This window comes from Nansenia antarctica, assembly GCF_963989245.1.
Source record: "Nansenia antarctica genome assembly, chromosome: 3".
NCBI classification, from domain to species: domain Eukaryota; kingdom Metazoa; phylum Chordata; class Actinopteri; order Argentiniformes; family Microstomatidae; genus Nansenia; species Nansenia antarctica.
In genome coordinates this window covers 33,326,237-33,346,236 of record NC_137688.1, presented here as the reverse complement: position 1 = coordinate 33,346,236, position 20,000 = coordinate 33,326,237, and the positions used below count along the sequence as shown (strand labels likewise).

The following is a 20,000-nucleotide window of genomic DNA, read 5'->3' as shown; positions in this document are numbered from 1 at the left end:
AAGAAAAGATCCATTCTTCCTTTGCCAATCGTCTGTTGGTTTCCTCTCTCGAGAACATCCAGACTTTAAAAAAATACTTTGAGCATTTGTGTCGCCGTGACAGATGGGCGGGAGCGGGGTTTGCCATTTTGGGACTCTTCCATTGTTTCCATAGTGCCAGACAAACTCAATCAAGCACAGAAAAGTTTGACTGAAACTGAACTATCTAACTTGACCGTTACCTTTGCTCCTCCCCCTCCCTTTGCTCCCCCCCTCTGCTCCCCCCCCACTTTGCTTCCCCCGTTGCCCCCCTCCCTTTGCCCCCCCTCCTTGCCCCCCCCCCTCCGTGCCCCTCCTCTCTTTGCTCCCCCCCTCTGCTCCCCCCCTCACTTTGCCTCCCCCGTTGCCCCCCTCCCTTTGCCCCCCCTCCTTGCCCCTCCTCCCTTTGCTCCCCCCCTTTGCTCCCCCCTTCCCTTCCCCCCCCCCCCCTCCCTTTGCCTCCCCACCTTGCCCCACCGATCCCTTTGCCCCCCCCTTCCTTTGCTCCCCCCTCCCTTCCCCTCCCCCCCTCTCCCCCCTCTACAGTACAACACCTGCCTGCAGGGTCCGTCGGGGTCCCAGGGTCGTGATGGTAACCCGGGGGTGAACGGTATCCCAGGTACCCCGGGGATTCCGGGGCGCGACGGCCCTCGGGGGGAGAAGGGGGAGTGTGTCAGCGAGCGCTACGAGGAGCCGTGGAAACCAAACTTCAAACAGTGCGCCTGGAACTCTCTGAACTACGGCATCGACCTCGGAAAGATCGCTGTGAGTAGAGGCTTGGAGGCTGGCGGAGGGTAGAGGCTGGTGGAGGTGGAAATTGGAGGACGGCTCATTGTTAATGTCCTCCCGTCCTCCGATTTCTACCTCCGCCAGCCTCCCCTGATTGATTCATACTGTGTACATACACTGTAATGGGAGCTGCCACTCTTGCAGAGCTGGAGAGACAGGATAGGTACCATGTTGAACAATCCTAGTCTACCAGGAGGAAAGGTGGGACCATCTCCATGCTGCTTATACCATCAAACCATGTCAGATCTGCAGGAGTGTGTACTGTACTGTATCGAACGCTTTAGATAGATCGACAAACAGTGCAGCACAATGCTTCTTCCTGTCTAAAGCAGATAGACATGTCATTTGTAACCAAGGTGACAGCAGTGACTAACATCGTGTGCCCACTATCCCTTTCTCTCTCTCTCTCTCTCTCTATCCCTCCCTCCCTCTCCCTCTCTCCCTCTCCCTCCTTCCCCCCCACCCTCTCTCTCTCTCTCTCTCCACCCTCCTCCCTCTCTCTCCCTCTCCACCCTCCTCCCTCTCTCTCTCCCTCTCCCCCCTCTCCCCCCCCCCTCCTCCTCCCCCCTCCCTCCCTCTCTACCGTAGGACTGTACGTTCACTAAGCTGCGTTCAGACAGTGCGCTGCGTGTCCTGTTCACCGGCTCGCTGCGTCTGAAGTGTAAGACGGCGTGTTGCCAGCGATGGTACTTCACCTTTAACGGCGCTGAGTGTGCCGGACCGCTGCCCATCGAGTCCATCATCTACCTGGACCAGGGCAGCCCAGAACTCAACTCCACCATCAACATCCACCGCACCTCCTCAGGTCAGCACTAGCACCACAACAACAACAACAACAGTAATAATAATTACATTTTTATTATTATTCCAGGGGGGTATTCCATCAACGTCGCTAAAGGAGAATCTAGGCTTATTTCGATGAGTCTAGCAAGTCTCGATAAGCCTCTTACCTCGAAATAAGCCTTATTTCGAAGTAAGAGGCTTATCGAGACTTAAGACTCGCTAGACTTATTGAAATAAGCCTAGATTCTCCTTTAGCGACGTTGATGGAATATCCCCCTGGTCTAAACCCTACAGGTAGACAGGTTAGTCCTGGTCTAAACCCTAGTTAGAGACAGGTTAGTCCTGGTGCTAACTCGTGCTATCCTCCTGGACTAAACCTTAGGGTTAACAGGGTGGTATTTTAGTATTTCCAAATGTCTCAAAGACAAAGACAGTTGTTTTGGAAACTTTCTTCCTCCAAACGTACATACAACAAACACAATTAACACCATACACACCACACACAATACACAACACACAACACACAACACGCCGTACACAACACACCACAAACAACACACAACACACCATATACAACACAACTCATCTTACACAACACACAACACACAACAAACAACACACAACACACCATACACCATACACACAGCCCTCCCAGACCGTGTCTTTGTCTCTGTGGTGTTATTGCAGCTCACTGACGTCCTGGAGCACAAAGCAGACCACAGGTATCTGTGAGAGCCGCGCGGTTTCTCACCACATTTCACAGTGTGTGTGTGTGTGTGTGTGTGTGTGAGAGCTCTCACCATGTCAGATACAGAACTCTCCCCAGAGGTCATGGGGTGAAGACAAACAACAGTGAAGACAAACAAACCTAGCGAACACCTGATCACACTGTCGTGTGTGTGTGTGTGTGCGTGTGTGTGTGTGTGTGTGTGTGTGTGTGTGTGCGCATGTGTGCGTGCGTGCTGGGTGTGTGTGTGTGTGTGTGTGTGTGTGTGTGTATGCTCTCAAGCTGTTCTTTAATCCATTTGTTTATCTGTTTGTGTGTCTGCTCTGACCTGCTCTGCTCTGTTGGCACCATATGGCTGATCTCTCTTATCTGTGTGTCTGTGTGTGTGTGTGTGTGTGTCCTGCCTCCAGTGGAGGGTCTGTGTGAGGGGGTCCAGTCAGGCCTGGTGGACGTGGGTATCTGGGTGGGCACGTGTGCCGACTATCCCCGCGGTGACGCCTCCACCGGGTGGAACTCCGTCACACGGGTCATCATCGAGGAGCTGCCCAAATGACCCCCTACACCCCCCTACAGAGAACCCTCCACCCCACCACAGCCCCTTGTTTGACCCCCCAGCCCCTTGTTTGACCCCCCAGCTCCTGTGCCCCTGTTTTAGTAGTGGGTGATTAAAATGGGGTGATGTGATGTGTAATGTCTGCCCTTAAGTTCATGATGTCACTCTATACCCCCATAACTTATATTATTGATTATTATCAAATCATTGAATACCTGGGAACATGTTACACCTGGGAACATGTTACAATAGGGACTTCACCTCACAAAATGGTGACTTTCTGACAGCAGGTTCTTACCTCAGGTTCTGGTCAGTGTTGTGTAGCCTCAGAGCCACGCCCTGTCAATGACTGGATCTTTGCCAAGACGTCATTTTTTATATCTTGAATTCAATAAATGAAACTTTTTATATAAAACGGAGCGATTGGTATTTCTTTCGGTGATGAATATTGTATCAGAGTGTTGTTAGACAGGCAGATTGCTATTCTGCATTTCTGTAGGACCTAAACCACTGAACTGCATTTCTGTAGGAACTAAACCACTGAACTGCATTTCTGTAGGAACTTAACCACTGAACTGCATTTCTGTAGGAACTAAACCACTGAACTGCATTTCTGTAGGATTGATTGATTGAAAACTTTATTAGAAGATTTGCAGAAGTAGGTACATGAAAGTACATATTACATACAAGGTCAACTAACAGGATAAAAACCCAAGAAAGCCACTGGCTTATTTCAATTGGGGTCCTTGATTCTCAATTCATCGTTACATACAGGAACTAAACCACTGAACTGCATTTCTGTAGGAACTAAACCACTGAACTGCATTTCTGTAGGAACTAAACCACTGAACTGCATTTCTGTAGGAACTAAACCACTGAACTGCATTTCTGTAGGAACTAAACCACTGAACTGCATTTCTGTAGGAACTAAACCACTGAACTGCATTTCTGTAGGAACTAAACCACTGAACTGCATTTCTGTAGGAACTAAACCACTGAACTGCATTTCTGTAGGAACTAAACCACTGAACTGCATTTCTGTAGGAACTAAACCACTGAACTGCATTTCTGTAGGAACTAAACCACTGAACTGCATTTCCTGGAGGACGGAGCACTGCGGTACGACGTTGCCTGGGTAATTAAAGCCCCCTACCAGACACACTGTGTGTGTGTGTGTGTGTGTGTGTGTGTGTGTGTGAGAGTGTGTGTGTGTGACTAGAGGTATGTGTGTGTGTGTGACTAGAGGTATGTGTGTGTGTGTGTGTGTGTGTGTGTGTGTGTGTGTGACTAGAGCTATGTATGTGTGTATGTGTGTGTGTGTGTGTGTGTGTGTGTGCGAGTGTATGTTCCTGGTGTAAGGTTGAGAGAGTGAGTCACGCTGCTTGAGAGTTATAACAGCTGGAGACCAGAGCAGTAATTGGACGTATGGATGTCTGCGCTGCTCTCGGCCCGCGGAGCCTGCGGCGACCAAGGATGGTTAACTGGTCCCTGATGGCCTCCACCTCCACCAGCCTCCACTGGGCTCTGCCTATACTGTGTGTGTGTATTAAGTGTTTTTTTTCTTCACAAATTACTCCTATCTTGGCTGCTCAACAGTGTTGTATAAGCTTTACAGTACATACAAGTTCACGTGTTTAGAACCGTATATAGCGTAACTCACGTGTATTGTAACGTGACGTCCTTGTCCAGTTTGAGAGGAATGTACATCAGGATAGTGGCTGACTCTCTCTCTGTCTCTCGTTGTCTGGTACTTGTACCCTGCAATGACAATAAAGTTGAATCTAATTTAATCTAATCCGCCCTCCCTCAAGGCGAACCCCTAAACTACATACATCCCTGAGGGTTACTGACATTGTTTGAGATGTCTCCCCTACATACAAGGGAGAAATGATAGCACGCTTGAATACAGCTTCATCATGACTCAACGCTCTGTGGTGATTTATCCTCTAATCTCGTAGGTCCAGACCTGTGTGTGATTGAGACAACTTCATGTGTGACAAAATAACGATATAGCTAGTCAACAATATGAATTGTTATAGGAGTTAGCTAAAGCACCTTCCAGGTCTGAAGTCATAGGGGTTGGGTGTGCATGGCTACGCTGATAGCTTGTCAGAGGGATGGGATAAAGTTTACGTTTTTTTTACTGTAGCAGGCATTCCATTGTATCGTTTACATCTGTATGCTCTGCATACAGTAAATAAACTTTAATATGCACAGAGCAGGGGAGACAGAGGGCAGCACCAGATAGCACAGGGTCGGAAACTAACCTAAACAAAATGGATGTCTGGACGGTATGAAATGTAACGAAAGACAAACACTTTATTTTTGTTTCATACTAAAAATATATGCACTGAACAGAGTAGCATGTGTCAGCTAACTTCCGTGGTACATGACCGGTGTTCCTGTATCACACATGTACCCTAAATCTCCTGGACAACAGAAGTATAGTTCAGGTCTTTGGTTGGTACAATGATACATTTTTATTCATAACAGACAAAATGGCAGCCGCCTTCTCTCAAAGTTAAAATGTGGATGACTGGGAGTCAGTGTGTGACCCCACTCCTACTGTCTGGACTGTGTACAGTATGAACACCAAGTCAACCCCTACCCCCTGAATCAGAATCAGGACCTCCCACTTCTCTGGGTCGATCCTGGTCCTGGAGACAGAGACAGAGACACAGACACAGACACAGACACAGACACAGACACAGACACAGACACAGAGAGAGAGAGACAAAGGGACAGAGACAAAGACAGAGAGACAGAGAAGAGAGCGAGCTGCAGTGGCTCCAGGTCTCCAGTGGCTCCAGGCCAGTACTAACACTATCACACATAACTGAACTAATCAACTGATCTACTAAACCTTGATCAGCTGAATCAGGTGTGTGAGCTGGAGCAAAGGCCAGCAGTGCTGCAGCTCTTCAAGAGCAGGATCACTGGTGCAGACACTCCTATAGATCTGAGAGACTTTGATAATTAAGGAGCAAAATGGTGAGAATTCAGGGGAGAACGGGTAATTTCCAGCTCCACTAGCCTCCCCTGTGTGAGTTCCGCATAGCCAATCAGACGACACAGGGGGGGGTCCAAACCGCTCTGGGGAGCCAATCAGAAGATTATTAGGGGGAGCAATCACCGTAGCACATTAGCACTTGATTCTATCCAATCCAGGGAAGGCTGGTGAAGGTAGCAATCCAAGGACAGGCTCATTAAATGTTTGATACAAACCTCATGCCCATACATCACAATGAGCCCGTCCTCCGATTTCTACCTCCACCAGTCTCCCCTCATGATATCTACCTCTACTGACCAATCATCTCAGACCTACAGGAATGGCTAAGGGGATAGGGTGCCATTTTGAATTCAACAGTATTATAGCAGGAGTTGTACAGATCCCTTTAAACATTACGTTATCATAACGTTATCTTTAAACAAACAGCTTCCTGGACACGTCAGCAAGACCACAGCAGAGGTGACTAGAGCCAGTACAGAAAGCACAGACACACTTATACACCATGTCAAAGATGAGCTGGAATATCGACAGACACACAGATACTAGAACACTGAGCATCAACGTGAAGCCATGGCTTAAAAACGCCACGATAATGTTCCAATATCCCGTCCCCGTCCCCAAACATCACCCCACACAATCATTATTCATTCAACCGTCTGTCCCTGACATTGCCTTTGTTTTTTTCTCTCTCCGTAATACATTATCTCTAAAATATCTCTCTTTGATCCATTTATAAAACTCATTCTGCAGATCAGCAGTTCGGTTTTTTTCGTGTTTTTTTTGTTATCTCTTTCATCGAGTCCTTTCATGGATGTTCGCGTCCATCTGTGCGCCAGTCTTTTTACGAAGCCTTCTGGAACTTTCCGGGAAAAGCCTTGTCGAGGATTCCACTGATATCCCACCTGGAGTGCCTCGGCAGTGGAATCAAGCTGATAATGTCGTAACGTTTTCTACACCAGCGAGGTTAAAGGATTCCGTCCTTCTCGACACCTACAACACGTATGTCCCGCCTACAACACGTATGTCTGAGACACAGATGTCCATCCAGGCTGGAGAGACTCCAGACATGTCAACACATGTACATCACATACAGTAGAACAATATGAACTGGTTATGTTTATATATATTTATTTTTTTTTTTTTTAGACATGTGTTTTCTTTAACTAACAATATGTGTGTTAACTAAGTTAACTGAAGCATTTCCCACCTGGTGGCATATTATTTTTATTTTTTAAATGTATTTTTACTAGGAGAAGAAGGTTCCCAGAGAAGAAGAGACCCAGCAGCGCTAACTTACATGCTCCTTGGTTTGGTGAACTGTTCTTCCTCTACTCTTATTGTGGTGCAGTCCCAATGTACAAACAACTGTCTCTCGTTGGTGTGTGGCACCCCCTAGTGGTGTGGAACTTCCTGATTCATACCCATTCTCAAGCCACTGTCTATTGGTCCAAAACACTCTGCAGTTGAAGGGAGATTGGCTGGCACTTGTTTCAGCAGCTGTAATTGGTTGTTGCTCTGTACAGTAAAGGTCCATTCGTAATTCTGGTTGTTGTTGTTGTTGTTTATACAGGTTCTCCTATAGTGACGGTGTTGCTTAGAGCAGAGGAAACAGCACAGCCAGTAACAGATGTAGCAGCAACAGCAGCTGTGGTTAGTTGTTGACAGAGGTTGTCTTGTGCTGTACCAGAAACAGTGATTGGTTGGTTGGTTGGTCGGTCGGGGGTTGCTTCCAGTAGCTTACAGCCGAGACCGGTAGGGGGCAGTATAGACCAATAGAGTCCAGTAGAGACGAGTAGGGGGAAGTATAGACCGTTAGAGACCAGCAGAGACCTTAGAGACCAGTAGAGTCCAGTAGAGTCCAGTAGAAACCAGTAGAGACCAGCAGAGGACAGTAGAGTGCAGTAGAGGTAGGTAGAGACCAGCAGAGAGCAGCAGAGTCCAGTAGAGACCAGTATAGACCAGTAGAGAGCAGCAGAGTTCAGTAGAGTCCAGTAGAGACCAGCAGAGTGCAGTATAGACCAATAGAGTCCAGTAGAGACGAGTAGGGGGAAGTATAGACTAGTAGAGACCAGCAGAGACCATAGAGACCAGTAGAGTCCAGTAGAAACCAGTAGAGATTAGCAGAGGACAGTAGAGTGCAGTAGAGGTAGGTAGAGACCAGCAGAGAGCAGCAGAGTTCAGTAGAGTCCAGTAGAGACCAGCAGAGTGCAGTATAGACCATTAGAGGCCAGTAGAGACCAGTAGAATCACTTGTACTGTCCGAGCAGCAGACGGGAGACGTTCTCATAGACCAGGAAAGTGATGCAGCAGGCGGGGATGACACGGACCAGGTTAGGCACCATGCCCTTGTAGAAGCCCACTGCCCCCTCGTTACTATGGAGACAAACACAATAGACCAGGTTAGGCTCCGCCCCCTCATTACTATGGAGACAAACACAATAGACCAGGTTAGGCACCGGCCCCTCATTACTATGGAGACAAACACAATAGACCAGGTTAGGCTCCACCCCCTCTTTACTATGGAGACAAACACAATGTTTGTCAAAAAGTTTCCAAGATGGCGGCGCGATCAGACGCGCGGCTCGGAGTGGCTCCAACGCTGGTGCTTTTTTGTGTTTTTAAGTACATTTGTATGTACATTTTTATTTTAGTACTTATAGGGAACGGTTGTGTAAATAGTACCTACAGCAGACTAGACTTACTAGAAGTTGGTGCGCAAAATGAGAGGACTGTAACAACGGAATTCTTGAAACAACAAAGGATCCCATTCGAAATCGCTAGGTCGCCGGGAGAACAATGGTTCGCGGTCCCAGCCCTCAAGCGCAAACGTCGGCGTCGTGACCGTAAGCAACGCCGAGGACGAAGGGGTGGCCTGCTAGCTAGGCTAAAGAGAAGCCCGGATAAACCTGCTTTGCCGAGTATTTTCCTATCCAACGTCAGGTCTCTGGCTAACAAGATGGACGAATTGAGACTGCAGGTCGCTACTAACAACACCGTGGGAGATAGCTGTGTGATTATTCTCACGGAGACCTGGCTAAATGACACCATCTTGGACTCCGCGGTCGGTTTGGAAGGAAGGACTTTACACCGGGCGGACAGGACGCTGCTTAGTGAGAAGACGCGCGGAGGCGGCCTCATTATATCTACGAAGGACAGCTGGTGCTTAAACACAAAAACTGTAAGTAGCCACTGCTCCCCAGACCTGGAATACTTGACTGTTAAATGCCGACCCACATACCTCCCGAGGGAATTCAACACAGTGTACATTACATGTGTTTACATTCCGCCTAACGCGGTTGGTAGCTTAGCATTGGCGCGGCTATATGACGTCATCAGTAGTGGACTGAGCGCGGACCCTCAAGCCGTACACATCATCGCGGGAGATTTCAATCATGCTGACCTGAAGGTAGTACTACCGAAGTTCTATCAGCATGTTAAATGTGCAACAAGAGGAGAAAAAACACTGGATAAGGTATACACCAACATCAAGCTTGCTTACAAGGCTAGACCGCTAGCTCATCTAGGCATGTCTGACCATGTGTCAATCCTCCTGATCCCAGCCTACACTCCCATGAGGAAAAGTGCTCCCATCACCACTAAGACTGTCAGAACCTGGCCAGCAGGGTCCGCTCCACTGCAGATCTGCCTGAATGACACCTCATGGCAGGAATATGAGCATGAGGACCTGGAACAGTTCACGTCGTCGGTTCTGAACCACATAGTGAACTGCACCAACTCAGCCACCGTGGACAAACGGGTCCGGGTCTACCCCAACACGAAGCCATGGATGACTGGGAAGGTCCAAAAACTGATCAAGGAGAGGGACAACGCCTTCGCAGGGAAGGGCACACTGCTGTACAGCACCACCAGGGCTAACCTAAAGCGCGGCATCCGGGAGGCCAAGGCAGACCACAGATAGGGCTTTCACACCGGCAAAGAACCGTGCCGGTTCGCGTTCGCGTTCGGAAACCTCTGAACCTTGGTGCTGTCTGGCGAACGAGCCCGCGTTCATACCAGTGTAACCTGAACCATCCGCGTCATCAACGCTGGGTGATGAAGGGGCGGGATAAACAAAACAATTCACAACTAGATGGCAGCTACTTCACTGGAAAAGAGGATAATATCTTCCACTACTACAGTATCTGAAATAAACACAATTTTCTGTGAAACACAACAAGACACTTTTTACACGCATTCTCTTACTAATCAGCTGCTCCATTACTGGAATAGAAATGGCTTACGAAATTCGCGTTCGCGCATGTCCGCGCGCGTGTGCGTGTGTGTGTTTGCTGAGCATGTGAGGAAGATAGAGAGAGAATAATGACACTTTTGATATTGTTTTTGATCACTAATGATTAGATTTAGATTAGATTACATTTTGTCTACTTCCTCCTTGCTGGTCTCTGCAGCCTAGAATAGGACACACCCTCTGACGACGTGACTGTTCTACGTTTTGGTTCGCGCTTGAGAACCACTATTTTTTGGTGCCCGCTGCGAACCAACTTTTCAGGTTCCAAATCAATTGAGCTTCGGTCTGAACGCGCGGTCTGAACGCGCCGGCCGGTTCCAGACGCGAACCGGCACGGTTCTTTGCCGGTGTGAAAGCCCTAAGAGAGAAGATTGAGGAATGCTTCCTGAGCAACGACTCCAGGCGGGTGTGGCAGGGGGTTCAGCACATGACAAACTTCAGAGCCAACAGGCTCACAGCTGCGGAGGACGACCCCCTGCTGGCGGAAAAGCTGAACTCCTTCTACGCCCGGTTCGACGAGGGGCGAACGGAGGTAACCACAACACAAACACCACTCTCTCCAGCTCTCAGCAGCCTCACCCTCACAGAGCATGAAGTGAGACGCGTGCTGAAGGCGGCGGACCCCAGGAAAGCCTCAGGGCCGGATGGCGTCCTGGGACGGGTGCTGAGGGACTGCGCCGACCAGCTGGCCGGGGTTTTCACCAACATCTTCAACCAGTCCCTGTCCCAGGCCACCATCCCACCCTGCCTGAAAACCTCAACTATCATCCCAGTCCCGAAGAAAAGCACGGTGAGCTGCCTAAACGACTACCGCCCGGTGGCACTCACACCAATCATCATGAAGTGCTTCGAGAAACTAGTCCGGGCCCACATAGTCACACGCCTCCCGCCCAACCTGGATCCATACCAGTTCGCCTACAGAGCCCACAGGTCCACAGAGGACGCCATCGCGACGACTCTCCACTCCACTCTATCCCACCTGGAGAGGGGAAACAGCTACGCGAGACTGCTCTTTGTGGACTTCAGCTCTGCCTTCAACACCATCCTTCCAGACAGGCTAGTGACCAAACTACTAGACCTGGGACTATCACACTCTATATGTGCATGGATCAAGGACTTCCTGTCCGACCGCCCCCAGGTGAGCTCCCACACCTCCACAGCCCTCAGACTCAGCACTGGGTCCCCCCAGGGCTGCGTGCTAAGCCCCATTCTCTACAACCTCTACACCTACGACTTCACCCCCGTCCACCCCAGCAACTCCATCGTAAAGTTTGCAGACGACACCACCGTGGTGGGCTGCATCTCGGGGGGGGGACGAGGCGGCGTACAGGGATGAGGTAGAGCAGCTGAGCAAGCTGTGCAAGGTTAACAACCTGCTGCTGAACCAGTCAAAGACCCAGGAAATCATCGTGGACTTCAGGAGGAAAAAATCTGAGGTCCAGCCCCTGCTCATCGACGGAGGGAGCGTGGAAAGAGTCTCAACCCTCCGATTCCTGGGGGTGCACATACAGGATGACCTGTCCTGGAAGAAAAACACAGCAGCCATCATCAAGAAGGCACAACAGCGGCTCTTCTTCCTGAGAGTCCTCAGGAAAGACCACATCGGACAGGAGATGCTGGTGGCCTTCTACCGCTGCGCAGTGGAGAGCATCCTCACCTACTGCATCTGCAACTGGTTCTCCAGCTGCACAGCCGCAGAGAGGAATGCGCTACAGAGAGTCGTGAGAACGGCCCAGAAGATCACCGGCGCCCCCCTCCCCTCTCTGGAAGAGCTGTACAACACACGCTGCCTCAGGAAGGCCTCCAAGATCTCCAGAGACCCATCCCACCCTGGGTACGAACACTTTGCTCGGCTTCCCTCGAACAGGCGGTTCAGGACCATGTTCGCAAGGACAAACAGACTGAAGCTCAGCTTCTACCCCAGGGCCATTCAGGCCCTGAACACAGCAAAGACCTAGGTTCTGGGCCCTGGACAGTCTGGACGGATTGATGGCAGCTGCTGGATTGAAATCAGGTGTAGTGCTGAGGCACGAATGTGTACATTTCAAGCCTGCAAACTGCGACACTTTAAATGAATGTGCAATAACACTATGTGCAATATGACAACCCTAGGGTACATAAGGTTGCAGAGAATAGGAAATGTTAGAATAGGTATAGCATAGCATAGAGTACAGCACAGTGTTTTATTTGTATAGTATAGTATAGTGGATAGTGTACATAGCCTTTATTTATGTAAACCAGCTCCTTTCCCTTCTTGTTTTTTTGTTTTTTTCTTTCCTAGCACCAGGGGAGCCCCCCCTCCCAAATTTCGTTGTTTGGTACCTGTACTATATCAATGACAATAAAGACCATTCATTCATTCATTCATTCACAATAGACCAGGTTAGGCACCGCCCCCTCGTTACTATGGAGACAATAAGGCCCGATCCCAATTCCCTTTTCTACCCCTACGGCTCGTTTTCGAGTGTCACTCGATTCGAAGGCCTTGCCTTCGAATACGTCACAAGCCCTACCCCTTGAAATCTCAGCCCTATGAATTGGGACAACCCTTCACGGCGCCTACGTCATCACGCGGTACGGTTGACGCGTTGTGTTGCCGGCGAATTCTCACATCTCGCAATGCCTTCAGCTGTGTTTATTTCTGTTGCGTGTGCTATAAGCATCTATTTTCGTTTGTTATCAACACACTGTAGTGTTTAGACGTTCCTTTTTTAGTCTCTTCCGTCAGCGATGTCTTTTTTGTGGACATCGCAATAATGACAATGAATTTAATGACAATGAATGACTCCAACCAAAACAACCAGTCCATCAGTAGTCATAAAGCGTTGTCCAAAAATCACGTTACCAAGCGCCTTTCTCAGAACAATTCGTCGTCTAGAATCCAAAAATCAATCCATCATAGTGGTGGTCAAAAACGTAGAAAGAGGATCTCTTGGGGACGCGGCCACATTTGCCCGTGAAGGAGAGATGACAAATAAGCGGAAACATTTCTCAGTAGAGTCGAACGGTGATAGATCATCATCCTTTACGCGTATCCTTAACTGTAGTTACATTTCGCGTGTCATATGCCATTAGACATGGAAATATGTCAATGCGCGGCTGTCATGCACAAATCAGCTTGTAACATTAGACACACAGCACATCAGCATGATAACGTTTTGTTGTTGTTGTGCTTGTTATAAAGAAAAGGTCTATAATGCATTGAAATGAATGATACAACCCATAACAACTGCTCGGATTAGATTGCGGGTGGAAATAGGTCAAAATGCGCATCATGTACAAGTCAGCCGAACGTTTGATAGATAACTTTACATATGTGTACCATCATCCGCTGTCAAACGCCACAGGTAATCATTGATTTATGACTGTACATCTCTGAAATGCTCGACTGTCATGCAGCGTTGCGTTACTGTAACGTTAGACACAGCACCGACATAAAAGCGATTTTTGGGTTATGCGTGTTATAAATAAAAGGTCTATAATGCATTGTAATGACATTAAACTAAGACAATAAGATGGTTATCATAATTTTTCAAATCTTTATTAATAAGTAATTACAGAGAATTAAAATGACATTTCCGCATTGAATAGAGCGACATAAGATTTCTGTAGATGATTCGCAATGCATCCTGGTATCAAGGGGTAGCGTACCGTTAGCCCTTCGAAGCTAGTGTGGTCCTGAAATCCCTCGAAACGAAGGGATAGTTAGCCCTCCCCCTTACCCCTAGCCCTCGATGAAATATGAATTGAGACAGCCCTCGCCCTAAACGTGAACGCGCAAATCGAGCCATAGGGGTGAAAACGAAGGGCTAGGGGTGAATTGGGATCGGGCCTAACTATACCAGCCACAAGAATTAGAGTAAAAGTGTGTGTGTGTGTGTGTGTGTGTGTGTGTGTGTACCTCCATGTTCTGCTGATGACATCGATGATGCCGTTATAGTTGTTGTGTTGGTCCTGGAGCCGTGCCCGCACCACCTGATAAGGGTATGTCGTTGCCACGGCGAATATCTTGGAGACGGCTGCCATGGCGATGTACTCCCATGGAGTCTGACAAAGAGGACAGAATGAGTTAGACCCTTCACAGCAAACACACCGGAGCCGACAGGAGCTGAGGAGCTGGTCAGAACCAGCAGCAGAACCAGAACATAATGTGTTATGCGTTTGTGTGTGTGTGTGTTATGCGTTCATGCTTAGTGTGTGTGTGTGTGTTATGCGTTCATGCTTAGTGTGTGTGTGTGTGTGTGTGTGTTATGCGTTCATGCTTAGTGTGTGTGTGTGTGTGTGTGTGTGTTATGCGTTCATGCTTAGTGTGTGTGTGTTATCGTTCATGCTTAGTGTGTGTGTGTGTGTGTATGTGTTTTGACTCTGATGTAATTAATTAATTTAATTTAATAATTTTCTAATTTTGCCATTTAGCAGACGCTTTTATCCAAAGCGACTTACAATTACGAATTACAGGGACATTCCCCCTGGAGTAACTGAGGGCTAAGTGCCTTACCCAAGGGCACACTAGTAGTGGTGTGGTTTCAGGCGGGATTTGAACTCACAACCTTCCGATCCCAAGTCCAACTCACTATCCACTAGACCACCAGTGTGTGTTATGCGTTCATGCTTAGTGTGTGTTATGCTTTCATGCTTAGTGTGTGTGTGTGTGTGTATGTGTGTTTTGACTCTGATGTGTGTGTGTGTTATGCGTTCATGCTTAGTGTGTGTGTGTGTGTGTGTGTGTGTGTGTGTGTGTGTCTCACCAGCAGGGCTTCAGAGGGCATGTTCTTGTGTGTGTGTGTGTGTGTGTGTGTGTGTGTGTGTGTCTCACCAGCAGGGCTTCAGAGGGCATGTTCGTGTGTGTGTGTGTGTGTGTGTGTGTGTGTATGTGTCTCACCAGCAGGGCTTCAGAGGGCATGTTCTTGTGTGTTCTTGTGTGTGTGTGTGTGTGTGTCTCACCAGCAGAGCTTCAGAGGGCATGTTCTTGTGTGTGTGTGTGTGTGTGTGTGTGTGTGTGTGTGTCTCACCAGCAGGGCTTCAGAGGGCATGTTCTTGTGTGTGTGTGTGTCTCACCAGCAGGGCTTCAGAGGGCATGTTCTTGTGTGTGTGTGTGTCTCACCAGCAGGGCTTCAGAGGGCATGTTCTTGTGTGTGTGTGTGTCTCACCAGCAGGGCTTCAGAGGGCATGTTCTTGTACTTGTTGTAGTCTCTCTTCAGACCCTCGTAGGTCATGAACTGCAGGGCGGCGTGGGAGGTGCCCACCAGACCTGGGAGGAACCCCTGCACACGCACACGCACACGCAGACGCAGACGCAGACGCAGACACACACACACACACACACACACACGTCTTAGCTTCACACAGACATAAAGTCTTAGTAGATACAGCTGGACAGAGATAAAAAGGGGGGGGTGAGAGGGCGGGGCGGGGGGAGGGGAGGGGGGGTGAGAGGGTGGGGCGGGGGGAGGGGAGGGGGTGAGAGAGAGAGAGACATAGCAAACACAGCTGGACACCGGGGGCGAGTCTTAACCTCTGGAGGCTGTACAGAGCAGGGGAGGCTAGCGGAGGTAGAGATCGGAGGACGGGCTCGCTGTAACGCCTGGACTGGAATGAGGAACGGTGTCACACACGGCGCCATCATCTCTCATTCCATTCCATGCGTTAACCAACGGGCTTGTTCGTCCGGTACCACGAGTGAAAAGGGCTCTAGGATGGTGTGTGTTTGTGTGTGAACGGGGGGACAGTTGACCCAGTTCATTTAAAAGGGTTCTTGTTCACTAAGCCCAAACTAGGCCAAAGGTTGAGAGCGTACTTCATGTGCTGACAACGCTGTGGGCGCGCCCTTTGGCTGTGTTCTAGCAGGAGGAACACTCCTAATCAAAACATGCTGTGTCATTTAAATATAAATAGACAGATACGCCCTCTAGTGGCTGGCTGTAGAATCACAAGCAGGAACCAGTAATGCAAGGCAGATGAGCACAATTCACTGTGATTGACACAGATATCAGGGGGCTGATACACAATTCTCTACCCTCTTCCTGAAGTGTACACTTGTGCACTCCCCTATATGGGAATCCTGGTGTGTGTGTGTGTGTGTGTGTGTGCGTGTGATGGCAGTGTGCCTGTGTGTGTGTGTGTGTGTGTGTGTGTGTGCGTGATGGCAGCGTGCATGTGTGTGTGTGTGCGTGTGTGTGTGTGTGTGTGTGTGCGTGCGTGATGGCAGTGTGCATGTGTGTGTGTGTGTGTGTGTGTGTGTGTGCGTGCGTGACGGCAGCGTGTGTGTGTGTGTGTGTGCGTGCGTGATGGCAGCATGCATGTGTGTGTGTGTGCATGTGCGTGTGCGTGCGTGATGGCAGCGTGTGTGTGCGTGTGTGTGTGTGTGTGCGTGTGTGATGGCAGCTTGTGCGTGTGTGTGTGTGTGTACCCTGTAGAGTCCGGGGATGCCCTCATACTGGTAGATCTTCACCAGGGCGTCCATCATGCCTTTGTACTGTTTCCTGTCTGGGTCAGCGTTGTACTGCAGGACCAGGCGGGTCTTGGTCACCCAGACGGGGTTGGTGAGGCAGAGGGTCAGGATGCCTGGGGGGGGGCAGGAGAGGAGAGGAGGGGGGGGGGCTGAGACTGGGGGGCCACTCACTGCCACACTCCTCCCCTGTGCTAGTCACACTGGTCGAGTAGCCCACCTGGCAACTACTCCCAACCTGGAGGATTCGTTGAGGGTTTATAAAACAGGGACGTGTGTTTATTAATAATGTGTCTGGTAACTGGTGATGTTATGATGATATTTTGTCATACTGTGATGTCTCGTCTGTGGGGGGGTAATAGGCAGTCGCATACACAGCTACACAATTATAAACATCCATACACGTTCATATACAACATTATACAGTTATAAACATTCATACACCGTATTACCCATTCATACAAATCTTTACATAGTCATTAATAAGACATTATGCTACAGGTTGATTAGAACAAGCTTTGTGAATGGCCGAGAGACGTTTCGAACCGTGCTTCTTCATTCTGTTTCTCTGGTCACAACCCGTCTGAAGGAAACAACAAGGCACTGGAGTCTGTGCTTTATGGTGACTTAAGTCACAGCTGAGGGCATGCCTAGCCCTACCCCCCCCCTAACCCTGGTGGAGGAGAAGGGTACTAACCAGCCTCTGCTGCAGACACCAGGTGGTCTGCTACCCCCCCCCCCCCCCCCCCTAACCCTGGTAGATGAGAAGGGTACTAACCAGCCTCGGCTGCAGACACCAGGTGTTCTGCTGCACTCAGCTCTGTCTGTCTGCCCTCCTGGGTGTACGACTTGATGGCGTTGTAGCTGTAGGGAGGAGAGAGAGAGAGAGAGAGAGAGAGAGAGAGAGAGAGAGAGAGAGAGAGAGAGAGAGAGAGAGAGAGAGAGATGATGGGAGGGAAGGAGGAAAAGATAGAAAGGGAGAGATGGACAGACAGATAGTGAGAGAGAGAGACAGGGAGAGAGGAAAGGAACAGCAAATACAATGAACCACACCCCCCACCTGTCTAAACATGCCCAACCTACACAGTCACCTTTACTTGCCAAGACACACACACCTTTACCTGCCAAGACACACACACACACGCGCACGCACACATGCACACACGCACACACCAGTGGAGGCTCCTCCATAGAGGTGGAGGAGGCCTGGCCTCCCCAATAATTTGAGAGAAGAGAGAGAGATTTAAAAAAGCAATAATTATATTTTTTATCAGACACACAACATACAATTCAGAACAATACTTCATCCATTTCTAATATTTATCCTGCAGAACAGCACTCATACACACGTGTGGCGGAAAAAGGTACTACACGGAGGCCAGGCCTCCTGTCGGAAAGTGGTTTCTCATAGAAGTCAATGTAATGCAATTTTTTTCATGGCAAATGTGATTGGCCAAATCACTGAAAATGGGTGAGCACAGGAGGCCTGGCCTCCGTGTAGTACCTTTTTCCGCCACACGCGTATGAGTGCTGTTCTGCAGGATAAATATTAGAAATGGATGAAGTATTGTTCTGAATTGTATGTTGTGTGTCTGATTGACATAGTGTTTGAGTGCTTTTGACATGTCATTGATTGTATGTGTTGTGGTGAATGTTGTGAGCCTGAGCAGAAGGGACAATAGCTGCTGCAGGCGGACCAGAGATTCATGCCAATTGTTTTGTTTATTTGATGACCCATTGTGCAGGCAATAAAAGCTGCTTCATCCACCATCCTGAGAGTGTCCCAATCCCTTCAGTACCGCCAAACACAAATTAATAATTTTTAACAAAGACAGATAAGAAGAACAGGGAACATTCCATCGCGAGTGAAGCGAGCAAGCGGAAAAAAAATTGGCCTCCTCAATTCTGGAAGTCACCAGCCTCCACTGGCACACACACACCTACACAGTCACCTTGACCTGCCAGGACACACACACACACACACACACACACACACACACCTACGCCAGGGGAGGCTGGCGGAGGCAGACATCGGAGGACGGGGTCGTTGTAATGCATGGAACCATTGGGATGGTATGGTATCAAACACACGTGGTTTCTAAGCACTGGCCACTAGTGCATGCTGCCCACCGGGGCCGGGGTTTGTATCCCGGCTCGCCAGACCCGGATATGGCCAGGGCACACACGGGGAACGGCATATTGGGCGGCCGCTCCCGAGGGGGGTATAGGAGTAGTTCCGGACAAGGATCCGTCGCGCAACAGCGCCCCCGTCTGGTGCTGGAATAACGGTGCTGGGCTCGAGGAGCCAGTCAGCTAGTCTGCCTGGCGGCCTCCTCTGGGACTGCCGGCCGCGGGGTCGTGCGGCGGATCCCTCGCAATAGGCAGGGGATAATTGGATGCTAGGTTGGGTTCAATTGGCTACCAAATTGGGTGAAAAAAGGGATAAAATCTGGAAGAAAAACATATATAATAAAAAAAAAAACTTGGTTTGAGAACGTTCCACATTCCGTTCTGTGCATTACAACGAGCCCGTCCTCCGATGTCTACCTCTGCCAGCCTCCCCTTCTGTACACACGCCGCTGCGGTGGACTGTGCACACAGCAACACTGCTGCTGTTGTGTTGATGACCTCACATTAATGTAGAACAAAGGTCAACAATATTCCTAGCATGACGACTGCCAATGGCCCTTAGGCCTGAACCCAGATTACTTCTCCTGCGGTGACTGGTGGAGAGATGATTCACTTAGTCAAATGTTTTTGTTCTAAGTTGCTTTGGATAAAGGCTTCTGCTAAATGGCCAAAATGTAAAATGTAAATACTGCCTGTTTATACTGGAGAACACTGAAGGGAGACTGTGCCAGCCAGGAGCTGGGGTGGGGTGGGGTGGGGTGGGGGGGGTTGGGGTGAGGTGGGGTTTGGTGTCCGCATGCGTTCCCTGTGTGTGAGTGTGTGGGTGTCCGCATGCGTTCCCTGTGTGTGTGTGTGTGAGTGTGTGTGCGTGTGTGTGTGTTCTGTCCATATGCAGTAGAGCAGCAGAGCCGGACACACACACACACACACACACACACACACACACACACACATCAGAGTGCTGTCACAACTGTCATCGCTATGCAGAGGTAACCTAACACACACACTCCGCGTGTCCCATGCTGCACCTGTTAGAGCCGCAGTAAATCTGTCTGTAACACCATACCATACTAACATGTCAGCACCAAGCCAGCTATGCATGTTGACACTTTCTGAGAGAAATGTTTCTATACCTTGGAGCCACATGTGGTGTCTGGCTCCCCCTGTGGCCACAAGGGGACACTGCAATTACAATGAGCTTTGTTTACACTAGGCCTTGATGCTAGCTAGCTTCTACCACCACCTCACCCACCCAGACAGGGTTCCACCAGGGTTCTACCATCCAGACAGGGT

At 49.4% G+C, this 20,000-nt stretch overlaps 2 protein-coding genes across 2 annotated transcripts in view; one reads left to right on the top strand and one right to left on the bottom strand.

Moving 5' to 3' along the window:
• The window catches only part of cthrc1a (collagen triple helix repeat containing 1a), a gene marked incomplete at both ends in the record, with an annotated part of 34,260 nt that extends 31,390 nt beyond the window's left edge, over positions 1 to 2,870 (top strand). The window contains 3 exons of the mRNA XM_080527184.1: positions 565 to 783; positions 1,396 to 1,612; positions 2,728 to 2,870. Of these exons, the coding sequence (XP_080383310.1) occupies positions 565 to 783; positions 1,396 to 1,612; positions 2,728 to 2,870 (579 nt within the window). The remainder of the gene's footprint in view (positions 1 to 564; positions 784 to 1,395; positions 1,613 to 2,727) is intronic.
• A 2,307-nt stretch (positions 2,871 to 5,177) lies between these two features.
• Positions 5,178 to 20,000, bottom strand: part of slc25a32a (solute carrier family 25 member 32a) — a 16,450-nt gene continuing 1,627 nt past the window's right edge. The window contains exons 3-7 of the mRNA XM_080525460.1: positions 17,356 to 17,441; positions 16,539 to 16,693; positions 15,280 to 15,393; positions 14,031 to 14,176; positions 5,178 to 8,253 (exon numbers count right to left, since the gene is read on the bottom strand). Of these exons, the coding sequence (XP_080381586.1) occupies positions 8,127 to 8,253; positions 14,031 to 14,176; positions 15,280 to 15,393; positions 16,539 to 16,693; positions 17,356 to 17,441 (628 nt within the window). The 3' untranslated portion in view covers positions 5,178 to 8,126. The remainder of the gene's footprint in view (positions 8,254 to 14,030; positions 14,177 to 15,279; positions 15,394 to 16,538; positions 16,694 to 17,355; positions 17,442 to 20,000) is intronic.